Source organism: Perca fluviatilis, chromosome 17 (assembly GCF_010015445.1).
Source record: "Perca fluviatilis chromosome 17, GENO_Pfluv_1.0, whole genome shotgun sequence".
Taxonomy (NCBI): domain Eukaryota; kingdom Metazoa; phylum Chordata; class Actinopteri; order Perciformes; family Percidae; genus Perca; species Perca fluviatilis.
In genome coordinates this window covers 9922263-9939806 of record NC_053128.1, presented here as the reverse complement: position 1 = coordinate 9939806, position 17544 = coordinate 9922263, and the positions used below count along the sequence as shown (strand labels likewise).

Below are 17544 nucleotides of genomic sequence, written 5' to 3'. Positions count from 1 at the left end.
ACTAATACATGTAATGCATACCAGGGAAGCTATTAAAGATCTTTTAAAGGTTCCTTGATGCATACAAAGAACTGAGGGACTTCACAGAACACACAATAATTACAACCGTTGCTTAGTATGTAATTGTTGATGCTGTCTTCATGGGTGCAAGGCTACAATGATGCACAATTACTCACTTTGTCTTGTGTGTTAAGTTAAGTCATTAATAATGAGAATGCCCATGATTGGCTTTGCCTTGTTTAACAATATACTATCACATTACATAGTCTACTGCATACACTATGTGGTCAAAAGTATGTGGACACCCTTGGCAGTTTTGTTATGGTTTGAAATCGTAATGCTACAGGACACAGTCAATGGCATTTGTATTTATATACTGTATGTACAGCTGCTCCTCCTTTATCTTACAGTGTAAATAACCAAGTGGTGACAGTAGGGTATTTAACATTGAATTCTGGGATGCTGCTGAGGTTACATGACTTTCTTATATTGCAAAAGTTACATACATTTGTGTTTGATTCTAAACTTGTCATTAATTAATGTAATCAATTTTATTGTCTGGTTTTGGAATATGTGCAATAAGTCTAGACCAATGTGTTCATATTATTAAATTAGTTGTAGGCTTCTATGCAGTCTGAAAGAATCTATGTTTTTATGGAACAAGTGAGGATCACCCTTAAATAAGTCCACATGACCAAATAATCTTTAATTGTGTCTTTAATCTTTGTGCTTTTAATTTGAAAACACTTGCAGCTGAGCTGTTCTGATCTAATGTAATCTAATTAGGTAAGGCTAAATACAGGTAGGCTAATAGCGGCAGAGAGAAAAGTGGGGGCCCCAAATAAAAGTTCTGCTCAGTGCTAACCCTAGGTGGGGCTTAAACAAAAGTGGGATGATCTCGTCTCCAAAGCGCTTACATATCGATGACACATGTCAAATCCTCTGGAAGCTCATGGTAAACTAGCCGAGAGAGACAGGGACACCACAGAGCCGCACCGGGCACAGGATATCAAAGCATGTCCACTTGGAAGGTGGCTGTAATTATTGGGCTGGGAGTAGGTGCAATGCTTATCATGCAAAGCGGAGACCTGCTGGACTCGGTAGGCAACGGGTACCCTATATGGAGGGAAACGGGGCTGCTCGCGCGGGCTGTGGTCTGCATCATCGCCGTGTTTTCCCTCCTCGCCATTGGCTGGCTGCACGGGCTGCTCTTCAGTCCCCTGGAGCTGCTTAGGGGGCCCGACGATGTGGGATACATCGCCGAGGACGGTCGCTCCAGAGCCCAGGCGGCGAACGAGGTCCGCCGCAGGAGGAAAACCGGAGAGCTGCCTCCGGTCTATCCGAACGGCTGGTACCGAGTGCTGGACTCACACATGCTGAAGAGGGCCGAGGTCAAAAGTGCATCTGTTCTAGGTATGGTAATTAGTGGCGCGGTCGCGTTAGCCTCCTAGGCCCTGCAATAACTAAAGTAACCAGGCGTCATAGCTTGTGACGCATTAAGTGAATGCTGGACAAACATGACGACCAGTGGGTAACTTAACAGTCAATACAGCCACTCATATATCAATAATAAATTGTATTTTGATTTGGGGGGAAATATAGACATATTTTTGTAACATAATTAAAGTGTGAAGGTAAGTTCAGAAAACCTCGGGAGATAAGTGATGTCAGACAAATGGCTCAGCAGTGGGACAGGTAGGCTAGTAAAGATGCTGACACTGACTGCACCCCTGGTAGCAGTGTGATGTCATATAAGCCCTCAGCTAGATGTGAGATGCAGACAGGTGAGTTTAGTGAACTGCTAGGAGATGTTTGTGACTGTTATTGATTTGAAGTGTTAAAATTGAACTCGTAAGTTCATGATTGCACCCAGATTTAATGCACAGGTTTTTATTGCAGGCAGTGTCAATAGCTGTGAGTGTCCCCGAACAAGATAATTAAGGTACCCCTTCAGAGTCAGAGTCCAGTATAACTGATCTGGATAATAATAAAGAGTACTGCTTAACTTTCAAAAAATATTCATGTAAATGTGTAATGTCAATCAAATCAGCTGCCATAGTAAGGTCAAGAACATTTATCCTAAGCAAAATAGTGTAATTCTCAGGTGCACAGAAGATCAAATGTTTTTACTTGATTAAAACCATTATCATTCCATTGACATCTAACTGATGATTTTAAGAATGAATGCATTACAATTCAGGACAGTAGGAGGGGCTATTGTCATACAGATGATCCCCTATGATTATTCTTTGAAGGTATATTTTAATAAAAGCCTCGGTAGGCAGTTGGCCTCGTTGGGCAAATATTCCATAACAGTCTTTCAGCATATTGTAATTCAAGTGGTCTGAGAGATAACTAGTCTTCTGCACCTCCTCTTGGCTCTGTTTTCAGGCTTGAGAAAATCCATCCTGTGATTGGAGACTTAGATCAATCACAGGTCATTTCAGAGAGAGGGTGATCCTTTGGCTCTACTTTGTACAAAAGCAGATGCGCGTGCACGTCACTTTGGATGATGAAATCCTGATTCAGTGGTGGTAATCCTGCCGAAAAAGTTGCTATTCCAGCATTGGCAACAATTGCCTACACTGCAAAGCAACCCCAAAAAGTAAGACGGACCTACACGTAGGGCTGGGAAATATATCGATATTATATCGATATCGTGACATGAGACTAGATACCGTCTTAGATTTTGGATATCGTAATATCGTAATATGGCATGTAGTGTTGTCTTTTCCTGGTTTTAAAGGCTGCATTACAGTAAAGTGATGTACTTTTCTGAACTTAGCAGGCTGTTCTAGCTGTTCTATTATTTGCCTTTTCCCCACTTAGACATTATGCCCACATTACTAATGATTATTTATCTAAAATCTAAGTGTGAAGATATTTTGTTAAAGCACCAATTGTCAACCCTAGAATATCACCGCAATATCGATATTGAGGTATTTGGTCAAGAATATCGTGATATCTGATTTTCTCCCTATCGCCCAGCCCTACCTAAACGTATCAAAAGACAGTTTAAAAGACAGTCTGACAATAAACGCAATAAACCACGTGTCAATATCAGCAAAGCGTTTCAGAGATTGATCGATAATGTTTCTTATTGTTTAGCCTTCTGCTAGCTGTAGCCAAAGGCTAGCGGCTGCAGCTAAAGCTCCCGGCTAAGGTTAGCATAAGGCTTAACTTGCCTTTTCCGGAAAGCAAAACTAGCACATGTTCAGTTCTTTAGGGTTTAATTGTCACTGCTGGCCTCTCTACCACTCTGACATTTGTCATGTCACCTGGTCCCTGTTGTCCTCTCTCAGGTAGGCAGTGTATTAAGGCTTAGTTGCCAGGATGGGAGAGACAAGATCATGTTACAAAGTTTTTTGGTATTTAAAGCATACCCTTAAACAACAATGGCCTACTATCTTTGTTAGAGTAGTTTAGCATTCAGGGTGCTTAGTAACACTCGTCTTTTGGAACAAAGCCTCATTGTTTCAGTTCATTCAAGTTTGTTTGATTTAAAGGCGTCATGGAGATGGAAGTAGTATTTATTGAATTATTACATAATTGTAGTAAAGCTGCAACTAACGGATGATTCTTTTGATTATCAATCAATCTGCTGACTCCTGGTTAATCTTTTTCACTGATAGTTTTTCGCGAGGCTATACAATGTCATAAAAAGTGAAATTATAACTTCCCTGAGTTAAGGGGATGTCTTCAAAGGTCTTGTTTAAAATGATAAAGAGATAAATCCTAAAGTGCAGCAAACATAAAGTTTAACATTCTTCACTCATTTTATCATGAATATACAGTATGTAGGTGATATCCTCATCATTCAAACACTAAGTGGCTACATTTCATGCAGTCCTAAAATCTTTACAACACAATCTTTAACATCATCTCTTAAAAGTCAAATGAATCCCAGCAAATTATTAAGTCTCTATTAAGAAGATTGATTGATTGATTGATTTGATTTGATTTGATTTAATTTGATTTGATTTGATTTGAAGAGAACTAGCTGACCTCTTTAACTTTGTGTTTAATGTGATCTGGCAGCCAATCAGCATCAGGTCTCATGACAACTCATCATTCACAATTTTAAAGCTTTTAACATGTCACATTTTATGTCTCCGCGCTGCTTGATATAGCAACTCTGTTACAAAACGTAAATTTATTTCACACACTAATATGTGATTTATTTAAAACAGATACGCGTTTCCCATTTCAGATTTGTTGTTGTTGTGTCGATATGTGGTGGGCTGTTTGATCTCTTCGGAGAGTTTCTTTGAGTTTGAGTTCAAAAAGGTTTCAAAGAGCAGGTGGTGCTTTCATATTTCAGTCGAATCACCTGCCATAAATACACAAACAGTATATGAAAGGTCTTCTACCTGGAAAAGATATCCATCAGTTGAAAAAAAAAAACCCTGCTCTTGCGGAGTGAATCGGCATACACTGCAGCTACAATTTTTTATCACCTATTAATCTATCAACTACTCTTTCAATAAAATGAATCATTTAATCCAATCAATATTTTGACAATTGTGAAAAATATCCATCACAGCAAGTTCCCAGAGGTGTTCTATGTGAGCAAAAATCCAAAACACAAAGATGTTCAATTTAATTCAATGAAGATATAAAACAGAAAAGCAACGAATCCTCACATTTGACAATCTATAACCAGAGAATAATAATAATAATGATAAATGACTAATAAGATTAATATATCAACTCAATGTTGTCAATTACTTTTTCTGATGATTTTCAACTTACTGCGGTCATTTTCAACACATTCTCACTCCCAATTCGTCAAATACTGACGCCAGGACCCCTTGGCGTCATTTTTAATGCTCTGGGTACCTGTTTGGCGTCATTGTTTTTTTAACGCACTTGGTCAGGACACCTTGGGTCACTTTTTTACCCTCAAAGTCGGCATCCCTGGTGTCGTTTTTCAACGTAAAACCACTTAGGGTAAAAAAAAAAAGACCGTGGGTGGTGTTAAAAGATGTACAGTACGTGACATGCGGATGGGTGGTGATGGCGCAGTGGATATGATACATGCCTTTGGTATGGGAGGTCTGGTTTCAAATCCCATTGCAATACATCAACCAATGTGTCCCTGACACTTAACCCATAGTTGCTCCAGAGGCGTGCGACCTGACATATAGCATATAATATATGCTATATGTCAGGTCGCACGCCTCTAAATCGACTATACGCTATGTGTGCAATATATGCCATATATTGCACATATAGCGATTGTAAGTCGCTTTGGATAAAAGCGTCAGCTAAATGACATGTAATAATGTAATGTAACATGCAGGACAATTAGTTAGGGTTAGAAAAATATGGTGGGTGGGGTTAAAACATGTATGTTTAAGTGACACGTGGGACAAGAATGGGACACAAACCCAGTTCTCCTGGGTGAAAGTCGTGTGTTGTTTAAGGGTTAGGCACCCAGTGCGTTAGGCACCCAGTGCGTCCCATACAGGCGCCAAAGGGTGCATTGTGCGTCGGTATCTGACGCTGAGGGTCACTGACCAAGCGTCAGTATTTGACGAGTTAGGAGTGAGAGCGCCTTGTAATTTCCTAAAACAATCCCAACTTACTCCCCTTATTAGCTTTTTCCAGAGGTTTTAATAATGTCCTATGGTCTTTAATGGCAGATGGAGTTTTCCCAGTTGTCATGAAGTTTAATCTCCTGATGTAAGATCAATAGTAGTGTTAGCTTGAGCCTGTTTTGTCAATCTACTATTTCCACAGTCAAGAATGAACTGTCATGCGTAATATTGCAGTAAATGTTAGGAATCTTCTTGACCACATGTTGACTGATTGGCTGCTCTATATATCAGATTTACAGCCAGCACCAGTACAACAGATTATTATAGCTCCTACACACTTAAAATGTGATGATGCAGATCAGTGGTTGCCAGAGTGGGGATGAGGGATGAGTTCTACTGTTGAACAACAATAAATGAAGCATAAACTGTGTTTTTTCCCCAGAGAATGTAAATGCCTTTCTGTCCATGATGCTTAATAAACAGTAGTCGGAACTGTATTTCTCTTACATAACCTCTGTTCTTCTTACTCACCCTCTTGTCCCAAAATACAACTTTGCCCCCTTCAGGATTTGCATCCTGCTGTGAATGACTGCAGTGTTTCGCCCCTAACTTTCCTCTGCAGTAATCGATTTACATCATATATTCAATTACGCCTAGTGTGTCTTTTCCCCCTATGCTGCTGTCACACATTGCACTGTGGTTCAGTTCTGCTGACCCACAGCAGTCTGGAGACATCTGTGCTGTGTCATTTAGATTTCTTAGAATTTTACTTGGGAATAGCCTGACTAGTCACTGCTAGCTCAGCGGTTACTCCTAACCAGTGTCCCAGCCTGTGCTAATCTGGGAGCAATCTGAACACTGGGTCAGCCAAAGGTCAAGCCAAATAAAGTAGGTAGAGATCTCTACATGTGGTGTCTGACTGAGCACAGATTCATTCTTAACATGCACCATTCAAAAGTGGGTCCCAATACCTACTGAACTGCAGTTGTAATGAATCCCTGGAACCTAATCTGACCAGGCCAAGTGTAACCATCTAAAGCAGGGGTCTTCAACGTTTTTTAAGCCAAGGACCCCCTAACTGAGAGAGATGGATCAGGGACCCCCTACTACGTATATTGTATAAAATTAAGTTGCATATAAAACTAGGCCTACAAACCCGTGTGGGCGGCCTAAAGCCTTTATACATACCTTTTTAGTCCATAGAATTCTAAGTTATTAAAATAATACTTTTTGGCATGATTTTATAAATCATGTTTTAATGTTAAATATACATGTGGCACTGTTTATCCTTAGGATTAACTGTATCTGCTGATGGCTACCTTAGTGACTAACTTCTGGGATAGTAAGCCTATTGTTATTGGTTTCCCCCCCCCCCCTGCAGTATCTCTGAGGACCCCCTATAGGTATCCCAGACCGTTGAAGATCTCTGATCTAAACAGTGAATTTTAACTTTTAAATATATGCAGAATATGAAAATATGAAAAAATTCAAAATTAAGTCTTTCAAAAGGGACCGACATCTGTTTAAAGCCACTATGCGTACAATTTCAGATTTTGGTGTCCCCCAGTGTTAGTACTACAAAAAAAAAGACACTGTGGTAGACAGAAATGCACGTCAAACCCCCTATACACAGATTGCACCAGCTTTCACTTAAATTGTCTCATTTTCTACAATCAAAAATGTTAGCCATCAATTGTTTTTAATGATGCTTAAATCATAAACATTTTGCTCATAGTGGTTTAAATCATTGATAAAACAATGATGTCTTTAAACACATCACAAAAAGCAAACACCACATTAACACTCTAATCTGTAGCAACATTTAATTCAAATTTGGATGTCACTTTGTGACAGCCATCATGTCAGTGTCTTCAGGAATAATTGCTCTGTGTGCAGGTTTCACCATAAAAAGAATTTGGAGGAACATTGTTCTGAGGAATCTATACATAATTTGCATGGATGGTTGCTGTATGTTTATCCTCTCATTTACAACAGTTTGCTGTTTTTTTTCTGTGGATTTGTCAATGGAGATACTCTGTAGAGAGGCACAACTATACTGAGTCATTACAGCTGCACATACAAAAAGTGTTAAATCTTGCACATAATGTCACATCCTACATTTTATTACATGACCATTGTATTCCAAAGTGTCAGCTCAGTCATGAAAATGTTAATGTGTTTGTCCCTATTGTAATTAATGGCCCTAGGTGAGCAGGTGGCAGTGTTTCGGGACCAGGATGGGAAAGCCTACGTGGTAGATGCCTACTGCCCTCACCTGGGTGCCAATCTGGCTGTGGGAGGACGGGTGGTGGGAAGCTGCATAGAGTGCCCATTTCATGGATGGCAGTTTCGGGGGAATGATGGCAAGTGTGTGAGGATCCCTTATGCAGATAAAGGTATGAACTAAAGGTTGTGTCCACTGTTTTTTATTCTACAAAAAGCATTCCCCAGAGGGCAGTTCCGAGGGGAAGTGAAGGAGGGCATTCAACCCCTGATGAAACACAGCGCAAGAGACCAGTCACACAGGCTAACAAATCCAAAGATGGGCAGGCAGAATCCAAGGTCCAAATAACAGGCAAGCAGGGTCAGAACAGGTAGATCATGCAAATACAGACAAGTAACGCTGGAGAACTTGGCAGTAGAACACAAGACAATTTGGGGAAGGGGGTGGGGGGGGACGAGAGCGAGTGGACAGGTGTGTCTGCTGAGAGACTAGTGAGGGAATGGGCTGCAGGTGAGGAGCAGGGGAACCAGGTGAGGGGAATGAGTTGTTTGCAAGGCCTGATGAGGTGGCATGATCTGAAACGACAGGGGAGTTAGTGATAAAGCAAAAGTGGATGAAAAGAGTTGGTGGACATTTTTTAATGGAACTAACAATCTCTGCAGTAAAATGCAGATTTTGTCCTGAGGGTGGTGCTACAGGACACTTTGTGGCAGACATGTAATGTCTACACCTAACCCTAACATTTCAGCCTGTGTTGGCGAAGAGATGCAAATATGTTTTGTGTGCAATTGAAAAGGAAATGGGCCAACGGTGGTGCTTGCAGAAAGGTTAAGGGGTCAGCAATATTAAGAATACAAAATATTAAGATTCACACCCTGAAGAACATGCATATTTACAGAAAATCTGGACATATTTTGTTCAAATCTCTATTAATTTGAGTACAATTTGGTTAGAGGATGGCACCAGAGGAAAGCTGATGGAGTGCAACTAATGGAAATGTTTCATCCTCTGGGGAGCATGAATATCTTCAGTTAATACATTGACTTTAAATTATGGTAATATAGTGTTTAAATATTAAACAAGCTGAAATGGTCTTACCAAAAGTCAGTAGACCAGCATTGTGTATTGGTCTTATGTGAAAAGTGGTGAAGCCGAAAGAGACTGTATGATTCAGATTTGGGTTCCATTTGTCATTCAGTGCCAGAGTTCGCCAAGGTGCGCTGCTGGCCCAGCTGTGAGGTCAACAGGCAGATCCTGGTTTGGTTTCACTGTGATAAAGAAGATCCTCAGTGGAGCGTTCCAGAGCAGCAGGAAATTACAAAGGGCGAGTGGGTCTATCGGGGCAGAACGGAACATTTTATCAACGCTCACATAGAGGTAGGTTCATATGTGTGTGTGTTTTTATGTACGCAGCATGAAGAGGCTTTAGTTTGTTTGAAGTTGAAAACCAATTTATCAGGTGTCTCTACTTTTTCATAAGTGATCAGTTGTTTAGAATTAAGAAACATCACCCCTCACAGTGGCTGACCATTGGCTTCCTCCAACGGTTTACTTTCAGTTGTAGATAAATTCAGTATCAAGTGCTCATGGTGACCTCTGCTCCCTGTAGGAGATCCCTGAAAATGCAGCAGACATCGCCCACCTCGCCCACCTTCACACACCGGGCATTTTAAGTGGAGTAGATCTGCGCTACACCTACAGCAAAACCTGGGAGTTTGTGCGGCATGACTGGAAGGTAAGAATCTTGCTAAGCTGAAAGATGCTACACAACATGTGATGGTGCTTTTACAATCCTCAAAGTTTCAGGGATGCCAAATGAGTTCTAAATCTTGAAACGCGTGGAAAACACTCAACATACTGTTTTAAGCCATGCCAACCTTTTTATGCTATTTACTGGTATTTAGATTTTAGATGGAATATATTTATTTTGGGAGGATGAAGTATTATTGAAGGTACTTCTGTGTCTGAATGCCACTGTATGTGCTTTGTGTGTGTGTGTGTGTGTGTGTGTGTGTATCCATAAATGTGTGTTCATTCAAGGTTCAATGGGAACCAGAGCCAGAGCCCAACAAACATTGTTCTCAGATGTTGGTGAAACATGCGCTGACTGTGTTTGGATGCCACTGGTCTCTGCTGGACATTTGTGTCGTGGCAAGACAGGTACAGTACATGTTCAAAGTAGCATTGCAGTTTGTACATAATTCCATGTTGACTGATTTGTAAATTATATTGACACACAACAATAATCAAATCAATAGTGCCATTAAATTAAAATGGATTTCACCCACATTGATATGTTTTAAGATTAAAAAAAAAGATCTAGTGTACCTCAACTCAAGAGCACAGAGCTGTTAAATTAGATGAAAAGTTAACATTAACATGGCTTCTGGCTGTGTCAAAGGATTTGTGTTCATGAAAACCGTACAGAGCCCAAAGGACATGAGCTGTGTGTTATAGCAATAGTGTTTATTACAAAAACCAGCAGGACTGAAAGCCTCCAACAATCTTCAATGTAGAACATTGGTGGACAGAACTCAGTGTTCATACAGCTGAGAAAACTGCTTGTCTGATGCAAAAAAACACCACAACTCATGTTATGGCCGCCTGGTCAGGACCCCATGGCGGCATTTTTTAATGCACTGGGTACCTCTTTAGCGTCGGTTTTGCAAGTGCAGGACTGTCTGTCACTGGCCGATTCTTACTGGAAACACAGTTTGTTTTATACATGTGCGTAGATGGTTGAGGTTAGGCATTGAAATCAAATAGTTAGGGTCAGGATAGCCAATTGGTCGGGGGATAGGACCTGAACAAATCGGGTAGTGACACATAGTATAAAGAGTGACGTAAAGTCAAACACAGGACTTTCACCCAGGAGACCGCTGTTTGTGTCCTGTGTGAAACCAAAAGTCTGGTGGGGGGCCTCCTTCTCTCTGCTTCGCACCACCTGCTGGGACTTGCTCTGTAAGTTTGACTGCAGCGCTGCGACTCCAAATGTTTCTTCAAATTTGCCGTAGTGTTTTTGTAGCTAGATAGCACTTTGTCGCCACCAGCACAGAGTGTACAACCAACCTTAATATTGCCATCCTTAGCTGACACAAACTCAAAATAGTGACTGTATTTCCAGCTAAAAAACACGCATCTCTCTCCTCCCTCCATTGTTGTTTACGTGTGTGTCGCTGCGTGGTACACGTGACCTGTCCTCATGCTGAAAACGTGACTTGTCGCATACGTGACTTCACTCCCCGAGACGCAAGAAGAAAGCAAAAATATATATTTTTACTAAGAAAAATGACAAAAATAGTAACGCACAGTGACTTGGATAAGTAACTTTAATCTCATTACTGGTTTGGAAATAGTAACGCGTTAGATTACTCGTTACTGAAAAATGTGGTCAGATTAGAGTACATAACGCGTTACACGTTATGTGGCATCACTGTACCCAGCAAGTTAAAAAGTGACTCCAAGGGGTCCTGACCAAGTAAGAATGTGTTGGTCTGGAAAGTTAATAAACCCTGTGCAGTCTGTGCCAGTTGCAGAGACATGACACAAATGTTTAAGGCAAAGATATGGTTGGTCTAATGTGGGCGGTTAGCAGCATTATTGTGGAATGAAATTAAATACATGACAGAGAGGCGGTCATTATTGGGCTTAACCATGTATGTAAATGCAATGTTTTTCAATTAGTCTATACCCGCGACGTTCCACTTCCGGGATGGCTCCGGTGCCGCAGGAGATTCCGCCAGATGTATGTCTTTTCACCGATGTCCGTTACCTTCCGCTTTCTTTGTGTTGGAATTTTAAACTCTGGTGGATTTCTGAGGACTATGGTTAACTGCTCCTCAGATCTCTGCAGGGTAAATCCAGACAGCTAGCTAGACTATCTGTCCAATCTGAGTTTTTTGTTGCACGACTTTTGAACGTACATGTTCCTCCAAAACAAGTTCCTTCCCGAGGCTATTTTGCAGCGACTCCATGCAGAGCTTAGGGCCGCCCATGAAGATTGTGATTGGTTTAAAGAAATGCCAATAAACCAGAGCACGTTTTTCTCCCATCTCAGAATGCTGTGTGGACCAGACCCTCCTCCGCAGCGCTGTGGAGGAAGGTCTGGCTATGCGTTCAGGTCTGATCAACATACTGTTGCTTTTGAAGCATTACAGATTCTGTAAGATGGGCTTGATGTAAAATAAATCAAAATATATTTGACTACCAACTTAAATTGATGTAAATGTAATCTACAGGTTGCAGTGATCATACATGTGTGTGTTTCAGGTGGGTCCAGGAGTGGTGTTCCTGCAGTTTGAACACAGTTTCTTGGGCCGGGGTGTTATCTTGCACTGTGTGACTCCAGTGGAGCCTCTGTTGCAGTGTGTCTCCCACACCATCTACTATCAGTCTAACATCCCACCTCTGGTGCCCAAATTCATCCTCAAAGCAGAGTGCATTCAGGTGTGGTACACACTTACCTTCTACTATCACTGTCACATGGTCCTTCATTGTCACATTGTTTGGATTTGCAGCACATTAACTGTACGGTTCAGTCTATGGACTCTCAACCTACTGTCAGCACGCGCTATAAAATAAGGTATTTTGGGGTATACATCAAAACTTACAAAGTAGTTAAACTGCATTAATAGCGTACGTACTACTGTCCAGGGGCGCAGCCAGACGTTGTTAACATTCAGGGCTCAGCCCAAACTATAGGTGGGATCTGGCACCATGCTCCATTTATGGCAGCTACAGTGCCTTGCGAAAGTATTCGGCCCCCTTGAACTTTTCGACCTTTTGCCACATTTCAGGCCTCAAACATAAAGATATAAAACTGTATTTTTTTGTGAAGAATCAACAACAAGTGGGACACAATCATGAAGTGGAACGAAATTTATTGGATATTTCAAACCTTTTAAACAAATAAAAAACTGAAATATTGGGCGTGCAAAATTATTCAGCCCCCTTAAGTTAATACTTTGTAGCGCCACCTTTGCTCGCGATTACAGCTGTAAGTCGCTTGGGTATGTCTCTATCAGTTTTGCACATCGAGAGACTGACATTTTTGCCCATTCCTCCTTGCAAAACAGCTCGAGCTCAGTGAGGTTGGATGGAGAGCGTTTGTGAACAGCAGTTTTCAGTTCTTTCCACAGATTCTCGATTGGATTCAGGTCTGGACTTTGACTTGGCCATTCTAACACCTGGATATGTTTATTTGTGAACCATTCCATTGTAGATTTTGCTTTATGTTTTGGATCATTGTCTTGTTGGAAGACAAATCTCCGTCCCAGTCTCAGGTCTTTTGCAGACTCCATCAGGTTTTCTTCCAGAATGGTCCTTTATTTGGCTCCATCCATCTTCCCATCAATTTTAACCATCTTCCCTGTCCCTGCTGAAGAAAAGCAGGCCCAAACCATGATGCTGCCACCACCATGTTTGACAGTGGGGATGGTGTGTTCAGGGTGATGAGCTGTGTTGCTTTTACGCCAAACATAACGTTTTGCATTGTTGCCAAAAAGTTCGATTTTGATTTCATCTGACCACAGCACCTTCTTCCATGTTTGGTGTGTCTCCCAGGTGGCTTTTGGCAAACTTTAAACGACACTTTTTGGGATATCTTTAAGAAATGGCTTTCTTCTTGCCACTCTTCCATAAAGGCCAGATTTGTGCAGTGTAACGACTGATTGTTGTCCTATGGACAGAGTCTCCCAGCTCAGCTGTAGATCTCTGCAGTTCATCCAGAGTGATCATGGGCCTCTTGGCTGCATCTCTGATCAGTCTTCTCATTGTATGAGCTGAAAGTTTAGAGGGACGGCCGGGTCTTCGTAGATTTGTAGTGGTCTGATACTCCTTCCATTTCAATATTATCGCTTGCACAGTGCTCCTTGGGATGTTTAAAGCTTGGGAAATCTTTTTGTTTCCAAATCCGGCTTTAAACTTCTCCACAACAGTATCTCGGACCTGCCTGGTGTGTTCCTTGTTCTTCATGATGCTCTCTGCGCTTTACACGGACCTCTGAGACTATCACAGAGCAGGTGCATTTATACGGAGACTTGATTACACACAGCTGGATTCTATTTATCATCATTAGTCATTTAGGTCAACATTGGATCATTCAGAGATCCTCACTGAACTTGTGGAGAGAGTTTGCTGCACTGAAAGTAAAGGGGCGCAATTGAATTTTGCGCCGCCCTTTTTCAGTTCTTTATTTGTTAAAAAAGTTTGAAATAGCCAATGAATTTCGTTCCACTTCATAATTGGGACCCACTTGTTGTTGATTCTTCACAAAAAATTACAGTTTTATATCTTTATGTTTGAGGCCTGAAATGTGGCAAAAGGTCGAAACGTTCAAGGGGGCCGAATACTTTCGCAAGGCACTGTATATGCACTATCTTTCAAGATATTTGAGATAATAGAATGCCTGAATCTGTAAATCATTTGGGCAGAACACGATAGTTGCCAAGGAAAAGAATCATCCTGTGGAGCCTACATCCTGTTTTGTATCTAATTGTTCTCCAACTGTCTTCATTATTCTGAAACCAGAACACACCATATGTTGAGGATGACTCATTTTCAGTCCTGCCACCTAAAAAGTTGCAAAAATGATCTGATGTTTCTATTTTTAAAGTAGGAATTTGGCGTAAACAGCATTGCTATTCTTGAAAAAAATCTTAGTAGAGTTCACAGAATGAATGGTGATATTTCCCCAGTAACGGAACTTTTGCTCTGTAGATTTTCCGGTCCAGTCAGAGAGACTGAGGGGAAATGACACAAAGTTGAAGGTATTTTTAAAACCTTAAAAGATTCGGGGCTGGAGCCCCAGAAGCCACCCCCTCTCTCTGCTCCTGCTGCTGTTACATGACTGTTAATTTATTAGTAACACGTTTATGATTCAAGATTGCTCTGATGTGAAGAGATCATTGTGTGCATTTGCCTCCCACTCTGCCTTTTGGTTTAATTCTACATCATCATTGCTAACAGAAGAAGTAACACCACACAGTCACAGAAAAGGTGTAAATAGCCCTCATTAAACTTGATAATTAGCTGTGTGATAAACCTAAAAAACACAGTCATTGATTTAACAAAAGAAAAGAAAACTATTAAGTTGGCTCAAATGACAAAGATTAAAGTACTTTTTCTGGATGGTAATGGGTGGGTCCACACTAAAACTGCCTAAAGAATTCTACCAAAGTAAGTTTATCAGTTAGATTAACAAGATAAACAGTTTAATTAAACACAGGAAACATGACAGATGCAGATGAGGATTGTGTTTCCCCCTCAAAGAATAAGTGACGAAGAAGCAGACTTACGTTTTAGAATTGAATCAACAGCACTACATAGCTTAGCTTCCGTGTCGGTACTCCTGCCTGCTTCTCCAAACTGGGGGGTGTGCCGACCGCCATCTACTGTAGCTAACACACTGACTATGGAGAAGTGCCTCATACAACCCCACTTCAAAAGATCCAAACTACCCCTTTAAATAAGAAACTACCTGAAAAAAATGACCAGGTTTTTGATGCAAACCTTTGGTACAAAAATAAAATATTTAATATCTAGTTTTGAGACACGTTTTGGTCAGCCTCTTTCATTTTCTACAACCCTTCTGAAATGTTTTGAAGTGTTACATACCTAATTGTTTAAAATAATTGAATTCAATTATTTTGTCATTTTGTTTTTGCGTGTGGCATTAACTCAAAGAGCCACCTCAGGAAACTCAATTATAGAGGGCATTTCCAGAGGTAGAGTTAGAGTGTGGACCAAAATGCCAGCTCTCAGCAGTGTGGAGTGACATTTAATCAGCGACACAGAAATCCCTGCTGATTTTGTACTGGGATTAGACACAAACATGTTTCTAATTGGGCTGGGTACCGAATTCAATACTTTTTAGGCACCGACCGAATTACCTCTATAGTAAAGTAAAGTATTGAAAAATGCCTCGTCATTCAATACCCAATTTCAATACCTAAGGAGTAAATCTCATCAGCGTCGGTGAGCCAATAAGCATGCAGCATGCTTCTACCAAGATCTAATAATGCTGGTGATTGGCTGTCTGACGTTACACATCGTAGAGACCACGCAGGAAAAACTCAGAGAGACGGGGCTCACGTAGTAGGAGCTGAACAATAAATGGAAAGATTTGTGCCGTAATGTCTAATGTTGTCATTTATTTTTGTTTTATAAAATTGGTATCGAAAAAATGATCAGTTAGAAACCGGTATCAAAGTCACGGTATTGGTCTCGGTACCGGTATTGAATATTTTTAAAACGATACCCAGCCCTAGTTTCTAATGGACTTGAAGTTGTAAAACAAACCTATAATGAATCATGTTTTTTTTTTTATCATAATGTGAAACTCTGTCCAGTGACCGTCTCCTGTTTTCTTCCTGTGTTTATAGTTTGAGCGCGATGTGATGATCTGGAACAATAAGAAGTACATCTCCAAGCCTCTCCTCGTGAAGGAAGACTCAGCCATCCAGAAGCACAGGCGCTGGTACAGTCAGTTCTACAGCGAGAACAGCCCGCGGCTGCAATACCAGCGTGACACTTTGGACTTCTGACCTCCCTGAACTAAAAGTGGAGAGATCAGCAGAGAAGATGTCAGGTCAGGGTTGACATTAATCAGAAGTGTCAGAGGAGGGGAGTCCACAATTGATTTTCTTCTGTCACATATACAGTAATAAATTAAAGGAGGAAAAGGAGACCTGATTTGTTTGTTGGGATGGGGCTCTTTTAAAAGCCTGAAACTTATGTTAAACCGTATAACCGTCTCTTCTTCTTCGTCCGCTTATCCGGGGTCGGGCTGCGTTGGGCAGCAGCTCCAGCGGGGGACCTCCCAAACTTCCCTTTCCCGAGCCACATTAACCAGCTCTGACTGGGGGATCCCGAGGCGTTCCCAGGCCAGGTTGGAGGTATAATCCCTCCACCTAGTCCTGGTTCTTCCCCGAGGCCTACTCCCAGCTGGACGTGCCTGGAACACCTCCCTAGCGAGGTGTTCCCTAGCGAGGTGTTCCAGGGGGCATCCTTACAAGATGCCCAAACCACCTCAACTTGCTCCTTTCGACGCAAAAGAGCAGCGGCTCTACTCTCAGTTCCTCACGGATGACTGAGCTTCTCACCCTATCTCTAAGGGAGACACCAGCCACCCTCCTGAGGAAACTCATTTCGGCCGCTTGTAAACCGTATAACCTCCTTTAATAAGTCTCATTGAAGGGGATAATATGACTTTCCAGCTTTACATACACAAGTGCCTACAGATGTCATGTCGCCTGGTTGGACCGGTATAAGTAACTGAGTGGATTCAGCCCATAAATGTGAGATTTTGATGAACCAGTGCTAATACAGAAAGCAAGCAATACTAAGAGGACCACAAAGCCATTTTACTCTGCAATATGCAAATACTTAATTACTTAATATACTTAAATACTTAATTATACTACATAATTACCAGTAACAGTCTTCTGCTTAAGAACAGCAAGCTAATCTTGTTTTCTGTCTGTATGTGTGGCATGGGTTAAACCACCTGCCTCGAGTTTGAGTTCAGTGAAAAGTCTCACAACACTATGATCTGATATCAGTTTCTTTCCCACTCTGGCTTTATCTGCATTAGAAAACACGTATCTGGCCTTCCAATCTGTAAGTTTAAATCACACTGGCCAATGCCCCAGCCGCAGGTTTAATGGCAGGTGGGTGTTTTCCGACTGATATCTGATAGTGACTTTCTAGTCACAGCAGTGTGCAATGACAACCGAAAGTACCACTTCACCAGTTTTTTTGTGAAGTTATCTCCTCAATACC

At 41.3% G+C, this 17544-nt stretch overlaps 1 protein-coding gene across 1 annotated transcript; it reads left to right on the top strand.

Moving 5' to 3' along the window:
- Nucleotides 1-856: 856 nt before the first annotated feature.
- Nucleotides 857-16601, top strand: zgc:92275 (cholesterol 7-desaturase nvd). Its single transcript, XM_039780837.1, has 7 exons — nt 857-1413; nt 7748-7936; nt 8963-9141; nt 9374-9499; nt 9805-9924; nt 12034-12210; nt 16146-16601. Exons 1-7 carry the CDS (start codon nt 1017-1019, stop codon nt 16305-16307), a joined length of 1350 nt encoding a protein of 449 aa, XP_039636771.1. The 5' UTR covers nt 857-1016; the 3' UTR covers nt 16308-16601.
- Nucleotides 16602-17544: the final 943 nt, after the last annotated feature.